This window comes from Oxyura jamaicensis, assembly GCF_011077185.1.
Source record: "Oxyura jamaicensis isolate SHBP4307 breed ruddy duck chromosome 6 unlocalized genomic scaffold, BPBGC_Ojam_1.0 oxy6_random_OJ55, whole genome shotgun sequence".
In the NCBI taxonomy this organism is placed as follows: domain Eukaryota; kingdom Metazoa; phylum Chordata; class Aves; order Anseriformes; family Anatidae; genus Oxyura; species Oxyura jamaicensis.
In genome coordinates, this window is record NW_023303990.1 from 163,357 (window position 1) to 184,241 (window position 20,885).

At 52.8% G+C, this 20,885-nt stretch overlaps 1 protein-coding gene across 4 annotated transcripts in view; it reads right to left on the reverse strand.

The window, feature by feature from the left end:
• Nucleotides 1–20,885, reverse strand: part of HPSE2 (heparanase 2 (inactive)) — a 108,727-nt gene that overhangs the window by 86,710 nt on the left and 1,132 nt on the right. For 2 of the 4 annotated variants that reach the window (XM_035311806.1, XM_035311805.1), the window contains exons 1-2: nt 9,657–9,976; nt 8,536–8,693 (exon numbers count right to left, since the gene is read on the reverse strand). In XM_035311806.1, the coding sequence (XP_035167697.1) occupies nt 8,536–8,693; nt 9,657–9,916 (418 nt within the window). In that variant the 5' untranslated portion in view covers nt 9,917–9,976. Of the gene's footprint in view, nt 1–8,535; nt 8,694–9,656; nt 9,977–16,991; nt 17,101–17,944; nt 18,618–18,701; nt 19,992–20,885 lie in introns of those variants that run through there. The other 2 variants (XM_035311808.1, XM_035311807.1) reach the window with 2 other exon arrangements.

Genomic DNA, 20,885 nt, shown 5'->3' on the forward strand with positions numbered 1-20,885 from the left:
AGGAGAAGGAGAAGGAGAAGGAGAAGGAGAAGGAGAAGGAGAAGGAGGTGCTGGGCAGGGCAGTCCCCGAACAGGACTTCCGGAACGTGGAGCAGCAATAAAAACAAACACCAAAAGTCGAAATAAAATTAAGAAAGAAAAAAAAAAAAAAAAGGAAGAAAAATACCCAGCACAACAAGAAACCAAGCGTCTCTTGCCAGAAGTGAGAGAGAAGAACTCCAGATGTGGGAGCCCCAGAGGACGCCAAATGGTTTCCAAAGCCGGCAGCTCTGCCTCGAGAGGGAGCGGCCCGGCCGGGCCGTGCCGGGCCGTGCCGGGCCGGGTCAGTACCCTGGCCAGCTCAGCACGGCATGGCTCGGCGCGGCTCTCCCGGGCGGGTCCCCGCGGCGCAGCCCCGACGGGGCGCTGCGGGCCAGCCCCGCTCCGGCTGGTCCCCGCTCCGGCGGCGGCGGCGGAGGCGCGGTGCCGGGCCCGGGAGCCTCCATGCGGTATGCCGGGAGCACACCCGTGTGGCGGCCAGGTGAGCTGCGGCTGCCCGGAGCCGCCCGCAGCATCGCCCCCCGGCCCGCAGCATTGCCCCCCGGGCTGCAGCATCGCCCCCCGGGCGGTCCCGGGGGAGCTCCCCCCTGTCCCGCCCGGAGCCCCCGGGACCGGCCGAGCTCCTGGAGGCTCCCCCGAGCCAGCCGCCTGCCCCCAGGGCTGGCGTGAACCCGTTGAGGCTCCTGGGCAGCCCCCCACGGACGGGCGAGCCGGGAGGAGCCGTCTCATGGCAGAAATCCAGCAGGCACCAGGCAAAACCCGAATCCGTTTCGGGTCGCCGGACACGAATAGAGAATTAGAGAATACCCACTTTTTAAATGAACGCCTTTAAAAATGCTTTAAAACTCAGATTTGTCTTCCGGAGCTGTCATAAAGAGCCCACTGTCTGCGAAATGAGGAGCACAGCCTCCATGTAGAAAGCCCAAAGATTTCTCAAGCCAGAAGCTGCATCCTCATCGTGTCTGTCTTCAATAGGCAATCCTCTGACAGATTTGTCTCATTCCTTTCTTTTAGATGGGAAAATTCCCTGACAATGAGTTCCACAAGTTATTTCGCACTATATAAAAAATCATATTTGTTTGTTTTATATGTAATAATTCCACTGGATGCTCCCTATTTCTTGTGTAATGAAAGCAAGGAAATAATTATTCCCAAATTGTCTTCTCTGCATGCCTCTGAGTTCATAACATTTATCATATCATCAGTCATTTTTCCCAAGCTGAAAATACGCTGATATCTGTGTCTGAAAGCTGTGATTTTGACTGCCTCCATCACCTTATCCTACACAGATGTATTCTTTGCATGGGTTCGTGTGGTCCCACTATAGCACAGTGTGCTTATAGCCTAAGAATGCTCTCACTGGGTTTCTTTCCTAATGCTTCCTAACAGTGATTCGCTTTATACTTCCTTAAGTGCATTCAGAGAACAATCCATAATAAATTCAAAACATTTTCCACGAATGGCAACAGCCAATTCAGAACCCAGTTGTATGGGAAGTCGCACGCATTTCCCCCATGCATGTTATTTTGCATGAATTATTTCTATTTCATGAGATGTAGCATAGAAAGAAATGCAGAACATCTAAAAAAAAGAAAAAAAAAAAGTAATGTTTTTTAGATAATTTAGGATGCTTATTAGAAACAATGAAACATATAACCACAGGAATCTTTTGTCTCACCCATATAGCAGCAAATGGCTAACTAATCAGGATCTCATTGTTTGATTGCGCCATTTCCTGCAGTTATAAAGCAATTTTCATGCACGATTCTTGCAAAACAGTTTGAAATTTTACAAGAAAAACTGAGATAAACAGTCAGTCTTCGGAAGCATCTCCTGCACAGAGGTATCTCCCTTACCTCGTGTAAGGTGATTTCTGTGGCCGTTTTTTATTTCCCAGGAAACAGCTAAGCACGGGGGCTCCTTCCAGAGAAGCCCCCACCACGCAGAGCGGGTTGTGGCTCTCTCCCTGTGCTCGCAGCCCCTGGGACCCAGCAGGCAGGAGGCTGCTGCAGAGCTCCCACCAAGATGTGGAGCTTTCTGCAAGTGGCCTGGCAAATCCCAGAGCTCCAGAGGCCATCAGAGGATCTGCCAGTCTTCAGGACAGAGTGCTCACAATGTCTGAGCTGCTGCGAGCCTCCCGGAGGATCTGTGTTTTAAACACCCAGAGGGTGAAAAAGCAACTGTTTCCTCTGTGGGCTCTGAGAGGACAGATGCCTAAGCTGTCGAGGGACACAGGCAGACAAACAGGTGCTCTAGGAGATCAGAAACAGAAGGTGGTTCCTTGAGTAAAGGACAGCTCATTTGTGTGTTTATTTTTATGGGGACAAAGGGATGATTCAGCTCGTTGTGATACACCTGCTGCACTCAGAGTAGTTTTATGAGCTGGTGGAGCCAAAGCGGCAATCCCAGCCACAAGACAATAACCCTCACTGCTCTGGTGTCCTCATACCCCCTGGTGACCATCATCATCCTGCTCACTAAATCCACAGAAAAAACAGGTGCCTTATTTTCCTGAGTTAGTTTTCTGCTGGCTTAACAGATGATCAGAAAGGTGCCAGAGCCAATGCAAGGCAAGCAGCAGCAGAACACAGCGCAGAGCAAAAGAAAGGCACCGGGGACCAATACTTTTGGTGGCAGACACCCTAGAGATGACCCTCACCAGGTTCAGGTGGCAGTTTTGTCAAATTTTATGTGACCAAGGCTGATGCTGCCACAGTCCTACCTTTCACCGCACTCTTTCCTTTCTTAGCACTTGTGGTCACACGTTACTTGGTTAAGGCAGCTGCACTAGCTGGTGTGCAATCACCTCTCCGCCTTTCATTTCTGGCCTGAACTGACTCTCCACATAAATTCAGGCTCCAGATCCAGCAGACTGCAGGAACATGCCAGAAGGGGCAGGCAGGTAGGAGCAGCAGTGTGCTGGCACACACCTCAGCATCAGTGACCGGTCTTTCCCATGTTCTCACCCTGAGAACTTGGGGTCCAGGTGAAGGGAAGTGCCACTTGGCAAAAGGAGTATCTGTAACAAGCCCAAGTGCAGGAGGTAGAAGATGCCAATTTTCTGCTGAAAGAATATAAAGGAATCCTCGGGTCATTTAGCAGTTTACTGTCTTCCTTTCAACACGATACCGAAGACTTTCACACATATTCTAAAAGCACAGCATCGCAGAAGCAGCCTGTGCAATACAGACTTGGCACGGGTGGAAGGTGGAATCCCCCTGCTGAACAAACCTCCACTTTCAGGTGCGGTGCCAGGTATATTAAAGGTGTCTGAAGGAGTGGATCTCAGACTGAAAGGATGCCCACAAAACCCAGTAGCCAGGATTACACAGCACGGTACAAGGCTTCCCACACTATATGGCAAAATCTCCTGACTAGTATGGAAGGCATAAGGAACATGTCTTTTCCCAGGTTTTTGTGGTAATTGGCCATTTTTCCAGATGCCCTGTATCCTCTCCAAAAAAGGAAATAAAATAGAAGGAAGTAACTTACCAGCAATTAAGAGAGTATTTTTGAAATGTGTTGTCCATATGCACTTCAGCTCCGAAACTTTCCCTATGCACTACCTACAGCATGTAATGTGCTCCCTTTCCCCTCTCCCTCCCACGACCCACACAGGGCCACGCTGTCGGTGTGTGGTGAATGTCCTCTGGTCTCTTCTCAGCCACAGACCCCCAGTAGGCTGTGAAAGGATGAAGAAATCCCACAGGCCATGCACTTGGGCCAACACAACTTGAAAAATTTCAGCTACAAGAAATTTCTTTTTTTTTTTTTTTCCCTTGAGTTTTCCTTTACAGCACATACGCACAGGGGGAAACTCTAAGTAATGTTTATGCTACCAGAGGTTGTCCAAAACTGGTCTCTGTGGCTTTGAAATAAGAGGCAGTTGAGAACAGGAGGCTCCACCTCTGCCCACCAGGCTCATGCTAGAGCACCAGCAGGGACCTTCCAGAACAGCCTCTAGGATTGGGATGGCACCTGTAGCACCCCTTGCTGAACCAACAGAAGACACACCAGCTCTCCAAACCACCTGCCCAGGGATCTGATGTGTGCCTATGGCAGGAGTGAAGCATCTCCAGCTATCAAAGCACAGCTCTCAGCACAGCTGGTGAGGAAAAACAAACTCAGAGAGAAGCACACAGAGAGAAGCTGCAGTTAAGGGAGACACAAGTCTCTCAGGCCAAAAACCTTGCACCTCTTGACCAACAGGTGTCAAAAAGTCTCCAGCACAGCCCCACCTCCTGGTACCAGAGCTTGGTATATGGTAAGCTGGTTTTCCATTGCAAGCAGACTTCAGGCAGACCGATGCCATATCCAAAAAGGGCTGACCTGGGGACTGACTGTGCAAAGCGTGGGCTGCACAGGATGGCAGCCACCCAGTGTGCATTGTACACGGGGATTTAATGTAACAGTTTAGATGACCTTGTAATATTCCACAAAGTTCAGGGAATACATACAGACACACTGCCATCAACAGGGACCACATGCCCTACAGTGCACCCAGTCCATTTCTCATAGGCAACTGCTTTAACAAGTTCCTCTGTCAGGTATGAACCAATCTGCCACCAGCTGATGGCATTTCTGTGCCAGCTTTACAGGCAGGCCGAAACGAGTTGCCACAGGCACTCTTTGTGGGCACCACGAGCCGCTGCCGCAGATCACTCACCGCTCCGCTGCCCTAACTGCCCAGACATGACGGGTCTGGGGCGGGGGGAGGCTGCTCAGGGTTCAAAGGAAGGATGCCATACACACCTGGTGTTTTACAATGCGTCCAGGTCCGTGCTTCCAGGAAGAATTAGTGCAAGAAAGAAATGACCCCAAAGCCTGAAGGGAATGCTTTACTGCAGGAAAATTAAGTATACTTTAGAAACAAGCAAAAAGAAACCACTATAATCCTTGGATTCACCCACACTCTCTCAGGGAAAGAATACATGGCTGTAGAATAAGCTGTTGAACTACTAAATTACCACTGGTAAATCCATATCAGTTACGGACCTGAGCCCAGCTGTTCCAGCCCCACTCAGGTGGCTGAACACGAAGAGGAGATGAAACCAGGATTACAAGGTACTACAGAGCACTCTGCTAAGGGCTGGGTCTTTTTTGCCAAACCCCAGCAACTTTCCAGTGGCATCTGCCTGCCTGAAAGCTGCAGCCCTAAGGAGGCAAGGCAGGAGGCTGGCCTGTGCTGGCACATCACCTGTGCCTCAGAGGGGGCCTCCTGGGACACCCTAAGAAGATACCACCTAAGGTGATCCCTAACTCCTGATACACAGCCTCCAAACATGGCACAAACGTCCAGCTCTGTGAACTGAATGGGTACTCCTCGGTGTTTGTCACCGTGTGCGTTTGAGGGCGGGAGGTGGTGCTTCCTAACTCAAAGCACCAGTACCAGGTACAATTATAAGGTGCACTTCTGCCCCTCGGGTACAGGGGGAGAGAAGAGGAAAAAGACGGGCTGGTGAACCCAAAGGAAGACCTTTCAGAAGGTGGAGTTATGCATGGTTTTAACAGTTTGAAAGGGAAATAAGTTTAATTTTACATGGAGGGAAAGAGTTGGGAGAATCTCTGAAAATTTCAGATCATCAGAAAGGTGAGGCACTACAGGGATGCAAAGACAATCAAAGGAGACAGTGAGGGATCTGATCTGGAAGGCAGCGGGGTAGCGGAGGAGGATTTGCAGTGCAAAGATCCCTGCCTGGAGATTCATTCAAACTCTAGCAAGCATCGTCACTGTGCAGAGCATCCATGAAGGATGCTGCAAAGCAGCCCTGTTGCTGCTGCCCATCTGCTTCACCCAGCACATTTGGGTGGCCCATGAGCATGCAGAGGTGCTGCATGAGCACCGCTCACAGAAGGTACTTGCTAGTTCTCAGAGCAGCCTTGTGTGCATGTCCTTCACCTCTGCCTCTCAGCCCTGCACTTTACTGAGTTGCTGCAGCTGCAAGGAGACAGAGGAATATAAGATGTGCACTTCCCTCCCAGTTATGTGCGGGCCACATGGGAACACAAGGTACGGGAGCATCCATGGGGGCTGCAAAGAGAGAACAGGCTCTGGACTCACAAGCCTGGAGTCTGTCTGCACCCACAGGACAAACATGCAAAGAGACAATTGCTCAAAACAACTGAGCAGAAAAGCAGAAAATAACTGAGCTATGACTTGTCACACCACTAAAAATCACCATCGTGACGTGTCAGGCTTAGACATTCACAGATTTCTCTTATAATCACTTTTTTAACTAACCACGTCCCATAACTTCTTTCCCATATCTGTGCCACTAAAGCTTAGACAACAAAATTCAGAAAATAGTTGCTGGCCAAACAAAAGCACATGCACACGGAAAACAACCCATATCACCCCAGATAACTCAGGGAGGGGGAAGGGAACTAGCAGGGCGCTTGCTGGCTTCCCCCATGCTCACTGATTGCCATCTTTTTCTGTGCTGCCTGCTCAGCTCACAAGTTCTTCACAGCAAGGGCAGGGATGCACGTTTGTGCATGCCCTGAGCCCAAGCAGATCCCGGACAAGCCACAGATGAGGGAACAAAAACCAGAGCAGTGCTCCGAAAGGAGAACATGGCTGCTCAGATCCAGTACAGTGGGGCAGAGAGCTGCAGTGGCATCAGGATTTCATTTTGGAGAACTGGATCCCTCTAGTGAAGCACTCGGTGCAGCCTCAGCACAAAAAGATGAGAGCTACTAGCAATTCTAGCCCCGGAGTTTGCACACAGATCTTAAGAACAAATAAGAAAGCTTTGCTTCCAGGCAGGAAATCCCTTTTACCACACCTTTCTGATTTACACTGATGCTTGATACACACCACATGTGTCCCCTCCTTCCCTCACCCACATTTGCAATGGTTCTGTTCCATATTTAAGTGATGAAAAGTTAAGACCTGTGGTTACAACTTCTATGAGAAGCTTCATTCTGAAGGACTGCTACATTTCAACTTTATTGCCACGAGGAAAACTGAAAAAAAAAAAAAAAAAAAAAAAAAACACAAAAGCTTTCAGTCCTTCCCTAACATGAAAGCTGCTGTGAAGACATTTAATAAGTGTAAGTTCTCTCCTGCAAGTTGTTGAAAAATTGACCTTTGGGCTGAAGTAGGAAAATTTATTCCTGCAAATGTTTTGTATGAATCCCATCCATGGTTTTATGCACTACACTTAATTTCTCCTCTCCGAGGTGGCTGCGGCAGGGTTGGTCAGCAATTGCTCCAGAAGTTCATCTCAGTAGGCAGAGCTTACAACAAACCCTTCACCAGAGATTTGTTACGAGAAGGAAAAGTAAAACAAGTTCTAACATGGGGACTGCTCCGGGTCAGAGACCAGGCAAAAGAAGGAGCACACAGACTCACCCACCTGCCTGTGTGTGGGACTAGAGGGACCCTCACTCACCTCACCGAGATCAGACGTTATGAGGGGGAACAGCGGGAGGGAGAGCCATCAGAAAACTGGCAAACGCATCTGCTTTTTCCATTCAGCACTGTGCTGCTGACTAGATCTCTGCAAAACTTCCTCTGTTCCACAAAACTGCCCACTGGGATCTGTCTGGCATTAATTGGCCTTCAAAATTACTTGTGGAAATATCTTCAGCTAATTTTTCTAAGTCATGAGTAAGAAATTATTTTTTTTTTAAAGGCAACGGAGAAAAATCAATAAATTCTTGCATGCAGACATGGTATTCTGCTTCTTAAAACAAATGCCTGAGGATGGAGACTCGGCCCTGCCTTTTCTACCAAGTTTCTTTGTGCGAATTAAGGGCCACAAAAGGTGAAAGCCTTTTGTGCAGCTGCAGAGCCGCCGGGGAGGAGGGCACGAGAGCGGGGAGGAAGGGAGCAGAGGAAAGCCGGGAGCCAGTGAATTTGGGACAGAGCCGCGGTGGCACGGCGGGCTGGACGGGGAGCGACCCCACCGGGCACCGACGAGCGGCAGCAGCAGGCGGGGACCGAGCGGCCCAGCCGCCACCGAGCCCGGTTGTGCGGCGGGGAGCCCCGGGCGGAGAAACACGGGAACGACGCCGGGGTCCCCGGGGAAAAGCAGGGCTCCCTGGGGAAAGGCAGGGCTCTCCGAGAGCACCGCAGGATCCAGGCAGGACGGTGCAGAGGCAGAACGGGACGCGACCCGCGGGTACCCGGGAACCGTCCGGTGCCTCTGCGGCTTGCGGTACCGTGCAGGAGAGAAAGGAGCCGGGGGGGCACGGAAAGCCCCGCTCCCCTCTGTGGGCCTTTTGTTCCCCGGGACCGGCCCCCGCCGGATACTCCGGCAACGAGAGGGAAGGGGGAGGCTCCCCAGCCGGTGCCCGGAGGGCAGCACCGCCCGGGCACGGCACGACACGGCACGGCCCCGCCTGGGCGTACGGCGCTGCCGTTTGCCGCGGAGCCCGGGCAGGCGGAGCGGGGCTGCACGGTTCCCGCAGTCCCCCGGAGCCCCCCGGAGACGCGCCGGCCCCCCCGCGCACGGCCCGGCCCAGCCCGGCTCGGCCCGCGGCGCCGCTCACCGTCCTCGTAGTTCTTGAGGTAGTAATCGGGTCCGGGCCCGCCGCGGCTCTTGGCCGGGTTCTTCACGTTGTGGAACTGCAGAAAGTCCGTCCTCTTGCCCGCGAAGCGCAGGAAGGCGGGGGCCAGGCCCCTCGCCAGGGTCACCAGCCGCCGGGAGCTGGGGAGAGGAGAGACGGGGCTGAGGGGGCTGCGGGACGGCCCGGCCCTACCCGCACCCGCACCGGCCCGCTGCCCGCGGGGATACGGAGCTCGCCACGGCCCGGCCGCCCCACCCGGCACGGCACGGCACGGCCCGCCACGGCACGGCTCGGAGCGGAGCGGGCACCCCCGCGGCTGCGCCCGGCTGCGGGGCTTTGCGCCGGCAAAACGGTGCGGAACGGGGCCGCCCCGCCTGGTGGCGGCTCGGAGGTCGGTGGGACCCGGCTGTGCCCCCCTCCCGGTACCCCCCGGACAAGTGCAGCGGCGTGGCGGAGGCAGCGGTGCGCCCCCGCAGCCGTGCCGTGCCGTGCCGGACCGTCCCGCGGGCACGGAGGAGCGCAGCGAGGCGGAGGCGGCAGCCGACGGGACCCTCTGAGCGGGCGTGCGGACCCCGGATCTGCTTCCCCGACTTACCCAGCAGGGAGGGAAGGGGCTTTCTGGCCGTCCCAGTGCCTCCAGGCCGCGGCAGCTCGGCGCAGCTGCAGCCCGGCTCTGCCCCCCCGCGCGGGGCTGGAAGTCCCGGGGAGCGCCGGGCTCTGAAGACCTGGCCGACACCCCTGCTCTCCGCCCGTCGGGACCTGGGGAAGGCTCGGGTCGGCTGGCGGCCCCGTTCCTGCTGCTAGTTCTTTATTTATATATTATTTTTTCCCCTGTGCTGCCTCGGCCCCATGTTGTGTTTTTTTTTGCAGAGGGGCGGTTGTTGGAGCGAGGGGAGCACGACATTTTTGCAGTCATAACTGATAAGTCTCCGAAATGCTTTCTCCATTGCAAACATGTGCATCTTAATGGAAACCATGGCCTCGCTCCCTCCGTCACAACAAGCGCCGCCAGCAGCGCGGAGCCCGGCGGGGCTGGGAGGCTGGGGCCGCCGGGGCGCCCCGCGGGCGGCGTGGGGAGGGCGCCGGGGGGGCTCCTGCCTTACCTTAAGAAATCGAGCCAGCCATCATGAATGATGGAGGGGTCCAGCTGCAGGGAGAGGAAATTCTCACTGATTATCCTGACAGGGCTCTTGGTGTTGACATCAAGGAGAATGAGAGTTCTTCCCTTCACACCTGGAGATTTCTCCACCGGCAGCGCTCTCCTGTCCCCGGCCTGGGAGGGCAGCGAGAAGGTGGCCATGAGGGCCAGCCCAGGTGCCATCAGGGCTAAGAGCCCGGGGGGGCAGGAGCTGGGACAGGGCATGCCGGAGAGCAGGAAACCCCTAATTAACTCGCTGTCTGCAGGGGCTCGCTGGTGGCTAATTGTCCTTATCTAAAGTGTGGGGCGCTCTGCCTTTTTTTGCAATGTTTTGGTGCTGGTGGAGGGGAACTCACGCCCCTGACCAGCCTTTCTCGCAGCCGGTGCCAAGACTCCTTGCAGCCAGCACCGCCCCTTTAAGAGATGCAGGCTCCAGACATTTTTAACTTTTTGAAGGTAAGGGGAGGCTCCTGGTTTAACCCCCTCGGCTCGGGGCCCGCCGGCCCGCCAAGACGCCGCCAGCACCGAGCTTTCGCTTTGCCCCGGTTCCGCCGCGCACCGGCGGCCGCTTTCCGCCGCGGGAGCTCCCGGAGCGCGCAGAACCGGGCCGCAGCCGGGGCACCGAGACAACGGGGAGCTCGGTACCGGGACCGGAGCGCAGCCGCCCAGCGCGGCTCCGGCTTGTAAGCAGGAGGTAAGGCAGCGGAAGCGGCCTGGGTAGGGAAGAGGGGAGCCGCTCACCCCTAAAGGCACCAGCCGCGGCGAGAGCTCGTGCGGGGCTGCGGCAACCAGGGCCGAGCGCTGCCGGTTTGGAGAGACCCGACGGTCGCCGCGAGAGCCCGGAGCCCCCGGGCTGGAACCCCGGGCTCAGCTCGACCGGCGCACGGAATCGGGCCCCCGGCCGCCCTCTCCCGCCCCCCTCGGGACCCTCCGGTGGCCGCAGACGCTCCCGGTGCGCAAACGGCAGCGCGGTTCGACGGGACCACCGATGCTCCCCGCTCCGGTGCCAGCCCGTGCGGGACCGGGGCGGAGGCGCGAGAGCCGCCGCCGAGTACCGGGGCGGGACGGCCCGGGCTCGGTGCGCAGCGGCGGTTTCGGCGCTGGGTGCACCGGGCAGGGGGTTGCCGAGCTGCCCGGGGAGTGATGCCTCACCTCCAGGTGCGCCTGTCCGAAGCGGGCATCCTGCCCCGCCGGCTGCCGGTTCCCGAGCAAGCCCCGCACTCCCGCACTCCGGCAACCGGCGAGTTTCGGGCCGCGTAACGCTCTCTACCTGGGCCTTCCGCCCCCGGAGTGGTCCGCCCCGGCCCCCGGCGGTTCGCGGGGCCCCGGTGCCGTGGAGAGGGGCCGGGCCCGGTGCGGGCCGCGGGGATCTCCCGGTGCCGTCGGGGCCCCGCGCCCCCGGGAACCCGCAGCGGGAGCCCGCAGCACCATCTGCTGGTCACGGGCCCGGCCCGGGGGAGCCGGCACCCACCTGCGGCCACCCCTGCACCGAGGAGTCCGGAGGTGGCGGGGCCGATCGGTGCGAGGACCCCGGCACACACGGCTGCCTGCTCCCGGTGTCCCGGGCCCCGGGGAAAAAAAAAAAAATAAAAAAAAAAAAATCCGGGGGCGAGCACGGAGGGAGCACGCAGTGCCCGTGCGCTGAGTAGTAGCGGGGAGAAGGACGAAGCACCTCCCAAGCACCCCGTTTCCCAGCGGGAAGCTCCGCTGGGATTAACGGGAAATGCACAAAATGGGATTTGTCGTGGAACGGCCCCGTGAACGCGGCCGGGCTCCAAAACAGCCCGGGAGAGGCCGCCGGGCGCGCACACGGTGACAAAAAGCAGCAAAGGGTGCCCCGGCGCCAAGCGCGGAGCAGCGGGGACTCGAGCGCTATAGAAGTAAGAGGATCCGGGGGAAAGGGCTGTGCAATTTCAGCTGTGCAAAGCCCTGGCATCCCGGGACAGGAAGAAGGCAATTTAAGCTTGGAAATTTGTGTTCGTCTGCAAACAACTTCGGTTTTCAAAAGCACTTAACCGGCCCGGGACTTGGAGTCTCCAGAAGTTGCTCGGTTTTGGGGTCACCGCCAAGGAGGGACACGAGTTTCTGAACCATCGCCTTGCTTTTTCTTGTTTTTATCTTTCGGTTTGTTTGTTTATCTTGTTTCGGTGTTATCAAAAGACATCAGCAAAGCTTCGGTGGCATTTGTTGGACAAATAAGCGTTGCAGTTGCAGGCCGAAATTTCGTGTCCCGCCTCTTGCTAAGCACGGCTCTGTTGTAAAACGAAACGCGAACCCGTTATGCAGACAAGGACAAGAAAGAAAACAATTTATCCCGCTTAACCTTTTTCCTTACAAACAAACCGCTTCGGAGGGGAAACATGTTTACTCCGAAGCGTCCCCCGCAGTTACTCCCCGCTCCGAACGCAAGCTCCGGATGCTGGGCAGTGGTTTGTCTGCGGGGCCGGCCCCGCCGGCACGGAGCAGCAGAGCACACAAAGCCTCCCGGCTGCCAGCGGCTCGCACACCGCCCGGGGGCTCGCCGTCGAAGCCCTTCCGACGCCGCTCACCTGCGGCCGGCGGAGGCACGGGCAGCGGGGAGTCCACCGGGAGCCTACCGGAAGCCTACCGGGAGCCCGCAGCCGGGGCAGCTCCGGCTACCGGCGAGGGAGGCGCCTCGGTTGCTCCTCCGGTAGCCCGGGAGGGAGGGAGGGCGGATCGGCTGGCGGCAGAGGGGCTCGGGCTCGAAGCGCCGGTCCTTTCTTGGATTACGGTAATTGCTTTAGAAAGCCTGGCTAGCATTAAAAAAAAAAAAAAAAAAAAAAAATACAACCCTATCTATAAAGGTTTACTCGCGGTTTTGGCCATTTGGAAATACATTTCTCAATTTTCCATCTACTCTGAACTTGCTGTTTTTAATCTCCAGAATAGTCATTGGGAAAGAAAACTGGGGGAGGAGAAGCATTTCTATAAAGAGTTTAACCAAAGCACATTAAATATTTTCCCAACATCACCAAATAAACAACAATTCTCCAGCTCCCAATAAACTATTTAAAGCATGTCATATCATCTCTTCTGCTCTTGCCAATGTACTTTCCTTCTAATTTATAAGCCGATTAGAGCAGGGGCCTGTCTTTTTGTGTATATTTGCAAAATGTCTGGCACCCTTTCAGTCAGTCGCAGCTCACAAACACTTAAATGTGCATTTAACTTTGCTATCATAGGTAGTTACTGCGATTTTTTTTCCTCACTTTTCCACAGCTACTGCCTGAGAAAGTGTTTGTTGTAAATGATATGATCAGTTGCTGAAGGCTTTCAGCAAAGGAAACCTCTTTGGATCTCAGGGTTGATACAGAAAGAGAAAAAAAAAAAAAAAAAAGAATAAGAAGAAAAATTAAACTGAGATCTCTGGTTGTATAAATCGGCCCAAAAGAAAATAGGAAAACCTCCTTAGGAGGAACATTTTTAGCTCGCTAGAAAATAAACGTCTGCTCATAAATGATGAAAGTTATTATCATCAGAGGATGTGCTGTACCAAACAAACCTCCATTAGGCTAGGAAGAATAAAAACAAGCTAGACAGCCTTTTTTTAAAAAAATCATCATGTCTTTGATTCCCAAGATATCAACCATGTCTGTTTCTGTAGTGCTGTCAAGTAAACCTGAGTTATGGTTCTAAAAGAAGCCAGCAAGGAGAGAATTCAGCTAGTGAAAGTAAAGAACGCTATCCATAGATAATTTACCAAAATATGTTTTCTTTTCAGACTCTTAAATGCTTGCCCTGTACCATGGCCTGACTTACTTGTTCTCCCCAGACAATTTCTGAGAAGAGCAAGGACAATGAATGTGGTCATCAGACCCTGTAACAGCACAGCAGATTCTTTTTATTGAGGTTTTTGCTCTTTCTGCACCGCTGTGTCCATCATTTTCACCACAAGAGCCTTAATGTCTGGAATGCAACCTCCTAAAATTACCAGTGCCCAAAGGTGGGTGCTGCACAGCCTGAACTCCACTGCTGAAACAATTTTCTAGCGTGTTGATGTATCACGTCTAACCTGTGCGAGCAGGCAGAAGACAATTGCTTGATTTAATGCAGTACCCGTGCATTACTCTCTAATGGAGGTGTCCCGTGAAGTTCTGTAACAAGCAAAAACATCTGTCTGGGCTAAGAAGAGCGGCTGGCTAGGGAGCTGAGCGACGGCACAAGGAAAGCAAACCTACTGAGAGAGCTTCCTCCTGCCATAAGTGCAAAAGGCAAGGCATCGATCAAAACCCACCGCCTGGGCAGGAAAAGCACATTTGGCGATGCCATCGTTGCGTTTTTGCCAGCATGAAAGGAACACAGTGGTATCTCCAAACCTAGCCACAGCACAGTTAGTTAGTAACTCAGCAGCTGCCTAATTAAGAGCCCTATAAAAATAATAAATATATATATATATTTAAAAAAAAAAAAAAAAAAAAAAAAAAAAAGGACAGGAACAAAAAGGAGGCACCAGTGCATGGGCTCTCCCTGGCAGGGGCACACAGATGCCACAGAAAGATATATGAAATACAAAAGGACTGAAGTTGGATTTTAGGCAGCCACAACTAAATTCTGTATTTTTTTTTTATTGTTTTCTAACTTTATTCCCAGTTCTGTGAGCAGCTTGGTACCATGCACTCTGCTAGAATAAATTGTTTTTATTCTTCTTGTTCATCTGCCTAATTTGATGCATGGTCTCAGAAATACTCTGGCAAGCCCAGGGTACCTCAGCCCTGCAGATCTGTCTCCAGAGAGAACGAGCAAGCTCCCAAAGCATCTGATTCCCAACAGGTGTTCCGAGGATCCTGAAAGCTGAGATGCACAAACTGCACAAAGCTGTGAGAACTGCTCTGGAGGTGGTGAAACCAGGTGCTGTCCGGCCCAGCAGTCAGAAATCCCTTTTGCCCAGTGCCTCTTCAGCAAGCAGGAAAAAAAAATAGGAAAAAAGAAAAATGGTGGATAATGACTGGGAATATCTCCACATGTAACACTGCCTTTTGGCAGAGGATGCTCTTTAGACCCACAGACTTCCCTGTGCTAATCGATGGCTGGGTCTGAATTAGCTTTTGTCTTTCGTATCTTGAGTAGAAGCAAATGTGGCAGCAATTCGTCACAGCCAAGCAGATACAGAGGACAGACACAATAGGAGACCCGTAGCTCTGAAGCGCTCCAAAGATCACAATAGCCTCATAAACATTTTCCTCAAAACGAACCTAGCCCTGAGGAGCAGAGAAATGGGTAGAATTATCCTCATTTCACATCCTCATGTGAAAGAAAAAGAGAGGAGAATACGGCAATTTAACAAGCCTGAGAACGAACGCAAGCAAGTATTTGTCCCACCATCTGTGAGGAGATGATAGAGGTGAAGGAAGAGGGAATACGGGGGGGATGGTAGAAGTTCACAGAGACCTTATATTTTTCTGGAGAGATGCTTCACATTCCAGCAGCAAAAATGAAGGAAGCGGACATGAGGAGTAGATCAGAGAGGGGAAATAGGAAGATGGATGAAGTGCAAGGCTGGAGGAGCAAACAAGTCAATTACAAAAAAGAGGAAGGGGCTGTGTGCAGAGACCAACGAGGAGAAAGAGCTCAGAGGAAGAAACAGCAGCCAAAACACTCTCAAGTCAGAGACACTCCTGGGGTCAGGGAGGCAGAAACAATCAGAATCTGTCAGGTAATTATAAAATTGTAAAGCTCTGTCCTCCGTGTCTGTCTGATAATGACACCTCTGCCACCAGAGTCTTTAGCTCTGTCACAACAACTGAACACTGCTCTGCTACAGAGACAGAAAAAATCAGCTGTGTCAAAGCTCCAAACTGATGGTCTGCAAAGGGAAATCAGAAGAAAAGTGTGTAAGTAAGTCACAGGCAGGGAGCGAAAGAAGGAGCCACCGAGAACTATGGGTTGTGACTGAAAAGCACACAAGTAGAAGAAGGAGAAGCAAAGTGAAATGCTGGCAGTGTAGAAGTAGTGGATGCCCAGGATGGACCCAGGAGATGAAGAGGATCAGATGGGCAAAAATGAGCACCACAGAACAAGGAGAGAAGGCCAGCAGGTGCTGAGGTGTGCTAAGGGAGCCATTAGAAGATGGGCTGATGCTGAGTAGACCTCAGACTGACCCTCTGTTTCCATTCTGTAGTAAAGCTCTAAAATAAATCCAGAAAAAGCAATAATTTCAACATACAAATTTCAAAACCAACAGTTAAGTTCCTGGCCTACTCCTCTTTAAGGTGGTGGTGGAGAGAGGAAGGTCTGCAAGCATCACTTGTCAGGCTGAAATACATAATGTGGAGGATCTCTTTGGGATTCTCCAGCCATGCAAGAGCATGGTCTGCCTGCAGCTTCACGTGATTCTGGTACAAACCCATCCTTCACACTGACCATCAACAACCACATAGTTCTTTCTCCCATCTTAGGAGCAAGGGGTCAGGAAAAAAATGTTGCACAATGACAAAGAGAAATGAGAAGTACTTCCAAGGCCCTTACAGCAACACAGCCTCACCTCAGCACTGTTTCAATGCCGGCAGGTCTGCAGAAACAAGGGGGAAGCTTGCAGTATCCCCAGCCCAGGCACAGTAACTTCTCAGCTAGAAACAATTGCAGGGAAAGAGCATGTATCCACTGCCCAGGAATCTCCTTTGTCCTTTCTACCAAGATCTAGGTGTTGTATTTTTTCTTCTCTCTCCAATTTTCCTTCTGTTAGCTCTTTAGTAACAGCAACATGGAGAAAGCTAAAAATAAAGCAATATAAGCAATATAATAGGCATGCAATTGCATGTCTGTTTGCTTTGAAAAAAATGATGCTTTATTTCCTGTACAATGGAAAGTACAGTTTGATGTTACAACTATTGGGTTTTGACTGAATGCAGAAATTTGACTTAAACAATGACATTTCCCCCTGTATTTAGTATTACCATATGTCCCTGATTATATATTTAAGTTGCCGAAATGAATTAAATTTCATGGCTTCCCCAAGTTAGATTCTCTTGGAGTGGACTGTCTTTAACTATTAACCAAAATACTTGGAAAACACTTTAAATCAAAACAGCAGACCTTTTGGTATCATTTCAGGGGAAAATTGGTTATCGCAAACCAAGCGCTTAACATGTCAACATCCAGCAGGCTGGGTAAAGCTTTGCAAACCTGCAGTAACCACGTCCAGGACACAGAGAAAATGAGTTAATTCAACACCACAGCCTCAGAAAGAGTAAAAAAAAATGGAGCTTCCTTGCCTGGGGTCTTATTCCTTCTGCTTCAGAAGTTATCATATATCCCACATCTCAGTGCTTATTTCACTTACTTGGGTAAAGTATCTTCTCTTGGCTGGCTGTGGAGCATTAGTGACAATCACATTGCAGACATGTTCCATGAGAAGCCAGCTCTGTGCTTGCTAGTTTTCTTCCCACTTTCTGGGAAAAAGGAAGAAAGGAAGAAAGGAAGAAAGGAAGAAAGGAAGAAAGGAAGGAAGGAAGGAAGGAAGGAAGGAAGGAAGGAAGGAAGGAAGGAAGGAAGGAAGGAAGGAAGGAAGGAAGGAAGGAAGGAAGGAAGGAAGAGAGAAAGAGAGAAAGAAGAGAAAGAAGAGAAAGAAAAGAAAGATCCAGCTTTTCTTTACTCCTTCTGTTTCCCATCATGATTTGGAATTGCTTGCTAACATTTCTATCCCCCCAAGCAGACCCCCGGCGGCTCCTCGCTCCTTTCTGGAGGACCAGCAGACAACAGACCCGCTGGGCTCTCCTCCACCAGGAAGGAAGCGAGTTGCAGCCTGCAGCCTCTGGGACTCTGTCTTCAGACCTCAAAGCCAAGTTGATCTGAAGGGGCTTTACCAAACTCCCTGCATCCATGCTGCCCTCCTCCTCCTCCTGGACCTGCACCATCAGAGCTGGACAAGGACCGCCGTAATCAGGGGCCTCCCCACAGGGAAGGGCCATGGACCTTGAGAGCTGCGGCACAGAAGCCACAGAGGAAGCAGGTTATTATTCCTAACTGAATAGCAATGTCACAACAGAGAGCAGGTAAAAGGAGGAGACCACGGTATACAAAGAAAATGAGGGCAGCCATGCAGTGCTCGCTGAAGGACTCAAGAGGCAGGATGCAGCCAGGACAGGCCTCAGTGAGAGTCTTGGAAATTCATGTCATACTTTGCCAAAGACTCAATCAATTGAGCATGTGCTAAAGCTCAGTTTGTTTTGTCTTATTTTGAGCTTTGGAAGATATTTCCTATCTTGAATCATTGAACATGCTCCAGCCACACACCTGCAACTTCTGGAGTGCATCCTCTCGGCGAGAGGCTGGCTAGCACATCGTCACTTATGCAGGTCAAATCCTACTGAAAGCACATCAGACCACAGCTTTCGCACCAGTTTACTTTTACATGGAGCACATGTAAGCTAACATCTGGCAGGAACACAACTATGTCCTGAGCTAGATGCAGCTCGTCGCAACAGATGGTGTGTTTGAGACTGCAGGACCAGGGCAGCTTCACCCTGAACCGAGCATTCTTTCTCCTCCACATCTTTGCACAGAGTTGAGCCCTTGCCACAAAGGTTTTGCAGTCCCCCCACCTCCTAGGCTGCTCCAGACCATATATAAAACTCAGCCTGCAGGTCACTGCCTAGTCCTAGCACCTGGGTTATTTTGCTCCTGCGGAGGCATCTCATTGCACAGAGCAGGATCCTGGCACGATTATACCGTGCACCATTGTAACGTGAGGTTAGCAATACTCAGAAGCAGCTGCTACAGCCAGTGCCTCCAATGAAGGAGGAAACTGCCTCGCCAACACACACGGTAGCTCTGCCAGCGCACACACAAGCAGCCTTGGTAGTTAGCGATCTAACACGCTGCATCTGCTGCCCGCTTGGGGGCAACGGATGGAGAAGTTACCAAAGAGCAGCCTCCAGTGCCACTTCTTCTAGCCTAGAGCTTCATCCTAAAGGGAGAAACGTACGGAAGAAAAAATCTGACAGCGCACATGGAAAATACAAGACGTGACCAACCGCCTCAGCAGCCTTACCGAGTTACTGCCCGAGACTTTTCGTCCCAGGCTTATTTTGCCAGTAGAAGCACGGAGAGAGATTGCCACCTTGTGGTTCCTCCTCCCGCAGTGCCACGGCTCCGTGCGCTCGCCCAGAGCAGAGGTGTGCAACCTGAGGATCTCCGGCGACCAGGGTACTGCGGACAAAACCGCTTCCCAAGCACCTAGTTAACTAAAAAAAAAAGAACCCCGTAATTCGCAGCCTTCAGTTCCTACACTGGGAAATCCCTCGGGAATCTGCAGGTTAATAAGGATGAGTAACCACTGACACAGGTACCTAGCTTCCAAACGGGGACACAAAGCGCTGACAGGGATGCACAAAACCAGATTGTCTTTCTGATATTCTCAGCGTAAGGTTATTGGACATTTCAGGGCTGGTGACAGGCTGCTGTGGCAAAAATATGGGGTAGTGTCAGACAATGGTTCCCACATGGCCGTGATAGGGATGGAGCAGCCATGTGCTCGCCCCCAGCACTTGCACACAGAAAGGCAGGAGCAGACTGAACTTCTCCCTGTCCCTTTGGGTACTGTTTACGGCAATTTATGAGATCTGTTCCTTGGGTGGTACAAGTTCAGCCCGGGGGAAGGTCTGGAAACAGAGGTTATGAGTTAACCTCTGTAAGTCATGCCCAGGTAGAGCACCAGACAGTGCTTCTCTACTGGAGCTGGGGAGGTAGAAAGGGAAAACCAGCAAGAGCTTGTGAAGCAGTATACAGCCCCCATGAAATCCCAGGGAATTAATCAATTTTGAAAATAAAAATAAAAATAAAAATTTAGCTGCCTCTTCTGCAGAGGGGGAGAGTTTCTCCCAACACAGCAAGGAGCACAGGTCTCCCCAGTAGCTCCTCATGCCTGTGTGCCTGCTGACATAGTGACGCACAAAGTGGCCCATTTTCACGGGTGTGAGGGGGAGACAGCGGTGTTAAATGTCAGCACTGATTCACCCCACTAGCCACCTTCCCCTATAAACCCCTCGCTCAGCCCTGCCCAGCTAAGGCAGGGCTGTCTGGCTCTGCCTGAAGGCAGAGGGACCGATGGGGGATGCAGGGCAGGTCCATGGCAGCAAAAGCCTCTCACGGCTCTGAGAGAGGTCCCCAGCACTGACATGCTAATGTCACACAGCCTCTGCTCCAGTCCTATTCCTGGCACCCGGAACACAGGCAATGGCTCTTGCGGAGGGTCTGGGCTTCAGCTTCTCCATCAGACTTAGAGCAGTGGGGAGAAGTATGCAGGTCATGTCTTGGGCCACTGTGGATCTGGGTGCCTTCCCTGGAATGACAGAGTGGGGAGGAATAATTATGAATAATAGTGATTGGAGGGGAACTCCATGATGTTTTCTGGCTATCTTTCTGCTTTTCCTTTAGTGAGCCTGTCAGAGATGTAAGCAACTGACTCTTTTTCAGTTCCCCAACTTCAAGGCTGTCCTGGATGGTGGTCCAGAGAAGACACAGCAGTTCCAGCACTAGGCGACTTGTTAGCAAGAGTTAATACCCCCTAAGTAAATGGGGGGATATTCAGCACATACTTCTGGAGCTGATAAATCACTTCCACATACCACACTCTCCATCAGGTCTAGGCACAAGAATAATGTTCGTTCCAGAGCGGTACATTTGTTTCCTAGCAAGACTGCAAACTTAAAGCTGTCCTCCCATTAAAAACCAATAATAACGATGCCTCCCACAGGAAGAAGAGAGATGAAAGCTGAAAAGCAAGACGCTTGGGCCTCAGCAGACCGCAGGGGGAGGCCGGCTGCGAATCCCTCCGCAAGGCCACCGTGCGCTCCCCAGGACGCCACCGAGAGCCGCTGAGCACCTGGGGGGCACAGCCAGCCCCCAGCCCCGCACCAGCAGGCTCCCCCGGCTCCGGGAGCGGGGCCGCGCTCCGGAGCATCCCCGGCACGGCCGGGCCAGAGACAGGGGGAGGCGCGGGGCCGCCCGCAGCGGGGATGGCTGTACCGTGGGCCGCCGGTGCCAACCTCCCCGTGCCACGCGTGGGCTCCGCGCAGCGCGGCTCCTCCCGCCGGCTCCCGGTCGCACGTGGCGCGGCGGCTGCCCGCCCCCCGGCCCACGTGTGCCGCGCTGTGCCGTGCCGTGCCGTGCCGTGCCGCGCCGGCTCCCCGCTGCAGTCCCGGTGCTGCGGCGGGCGCTGCGGCATGGCGGCGGC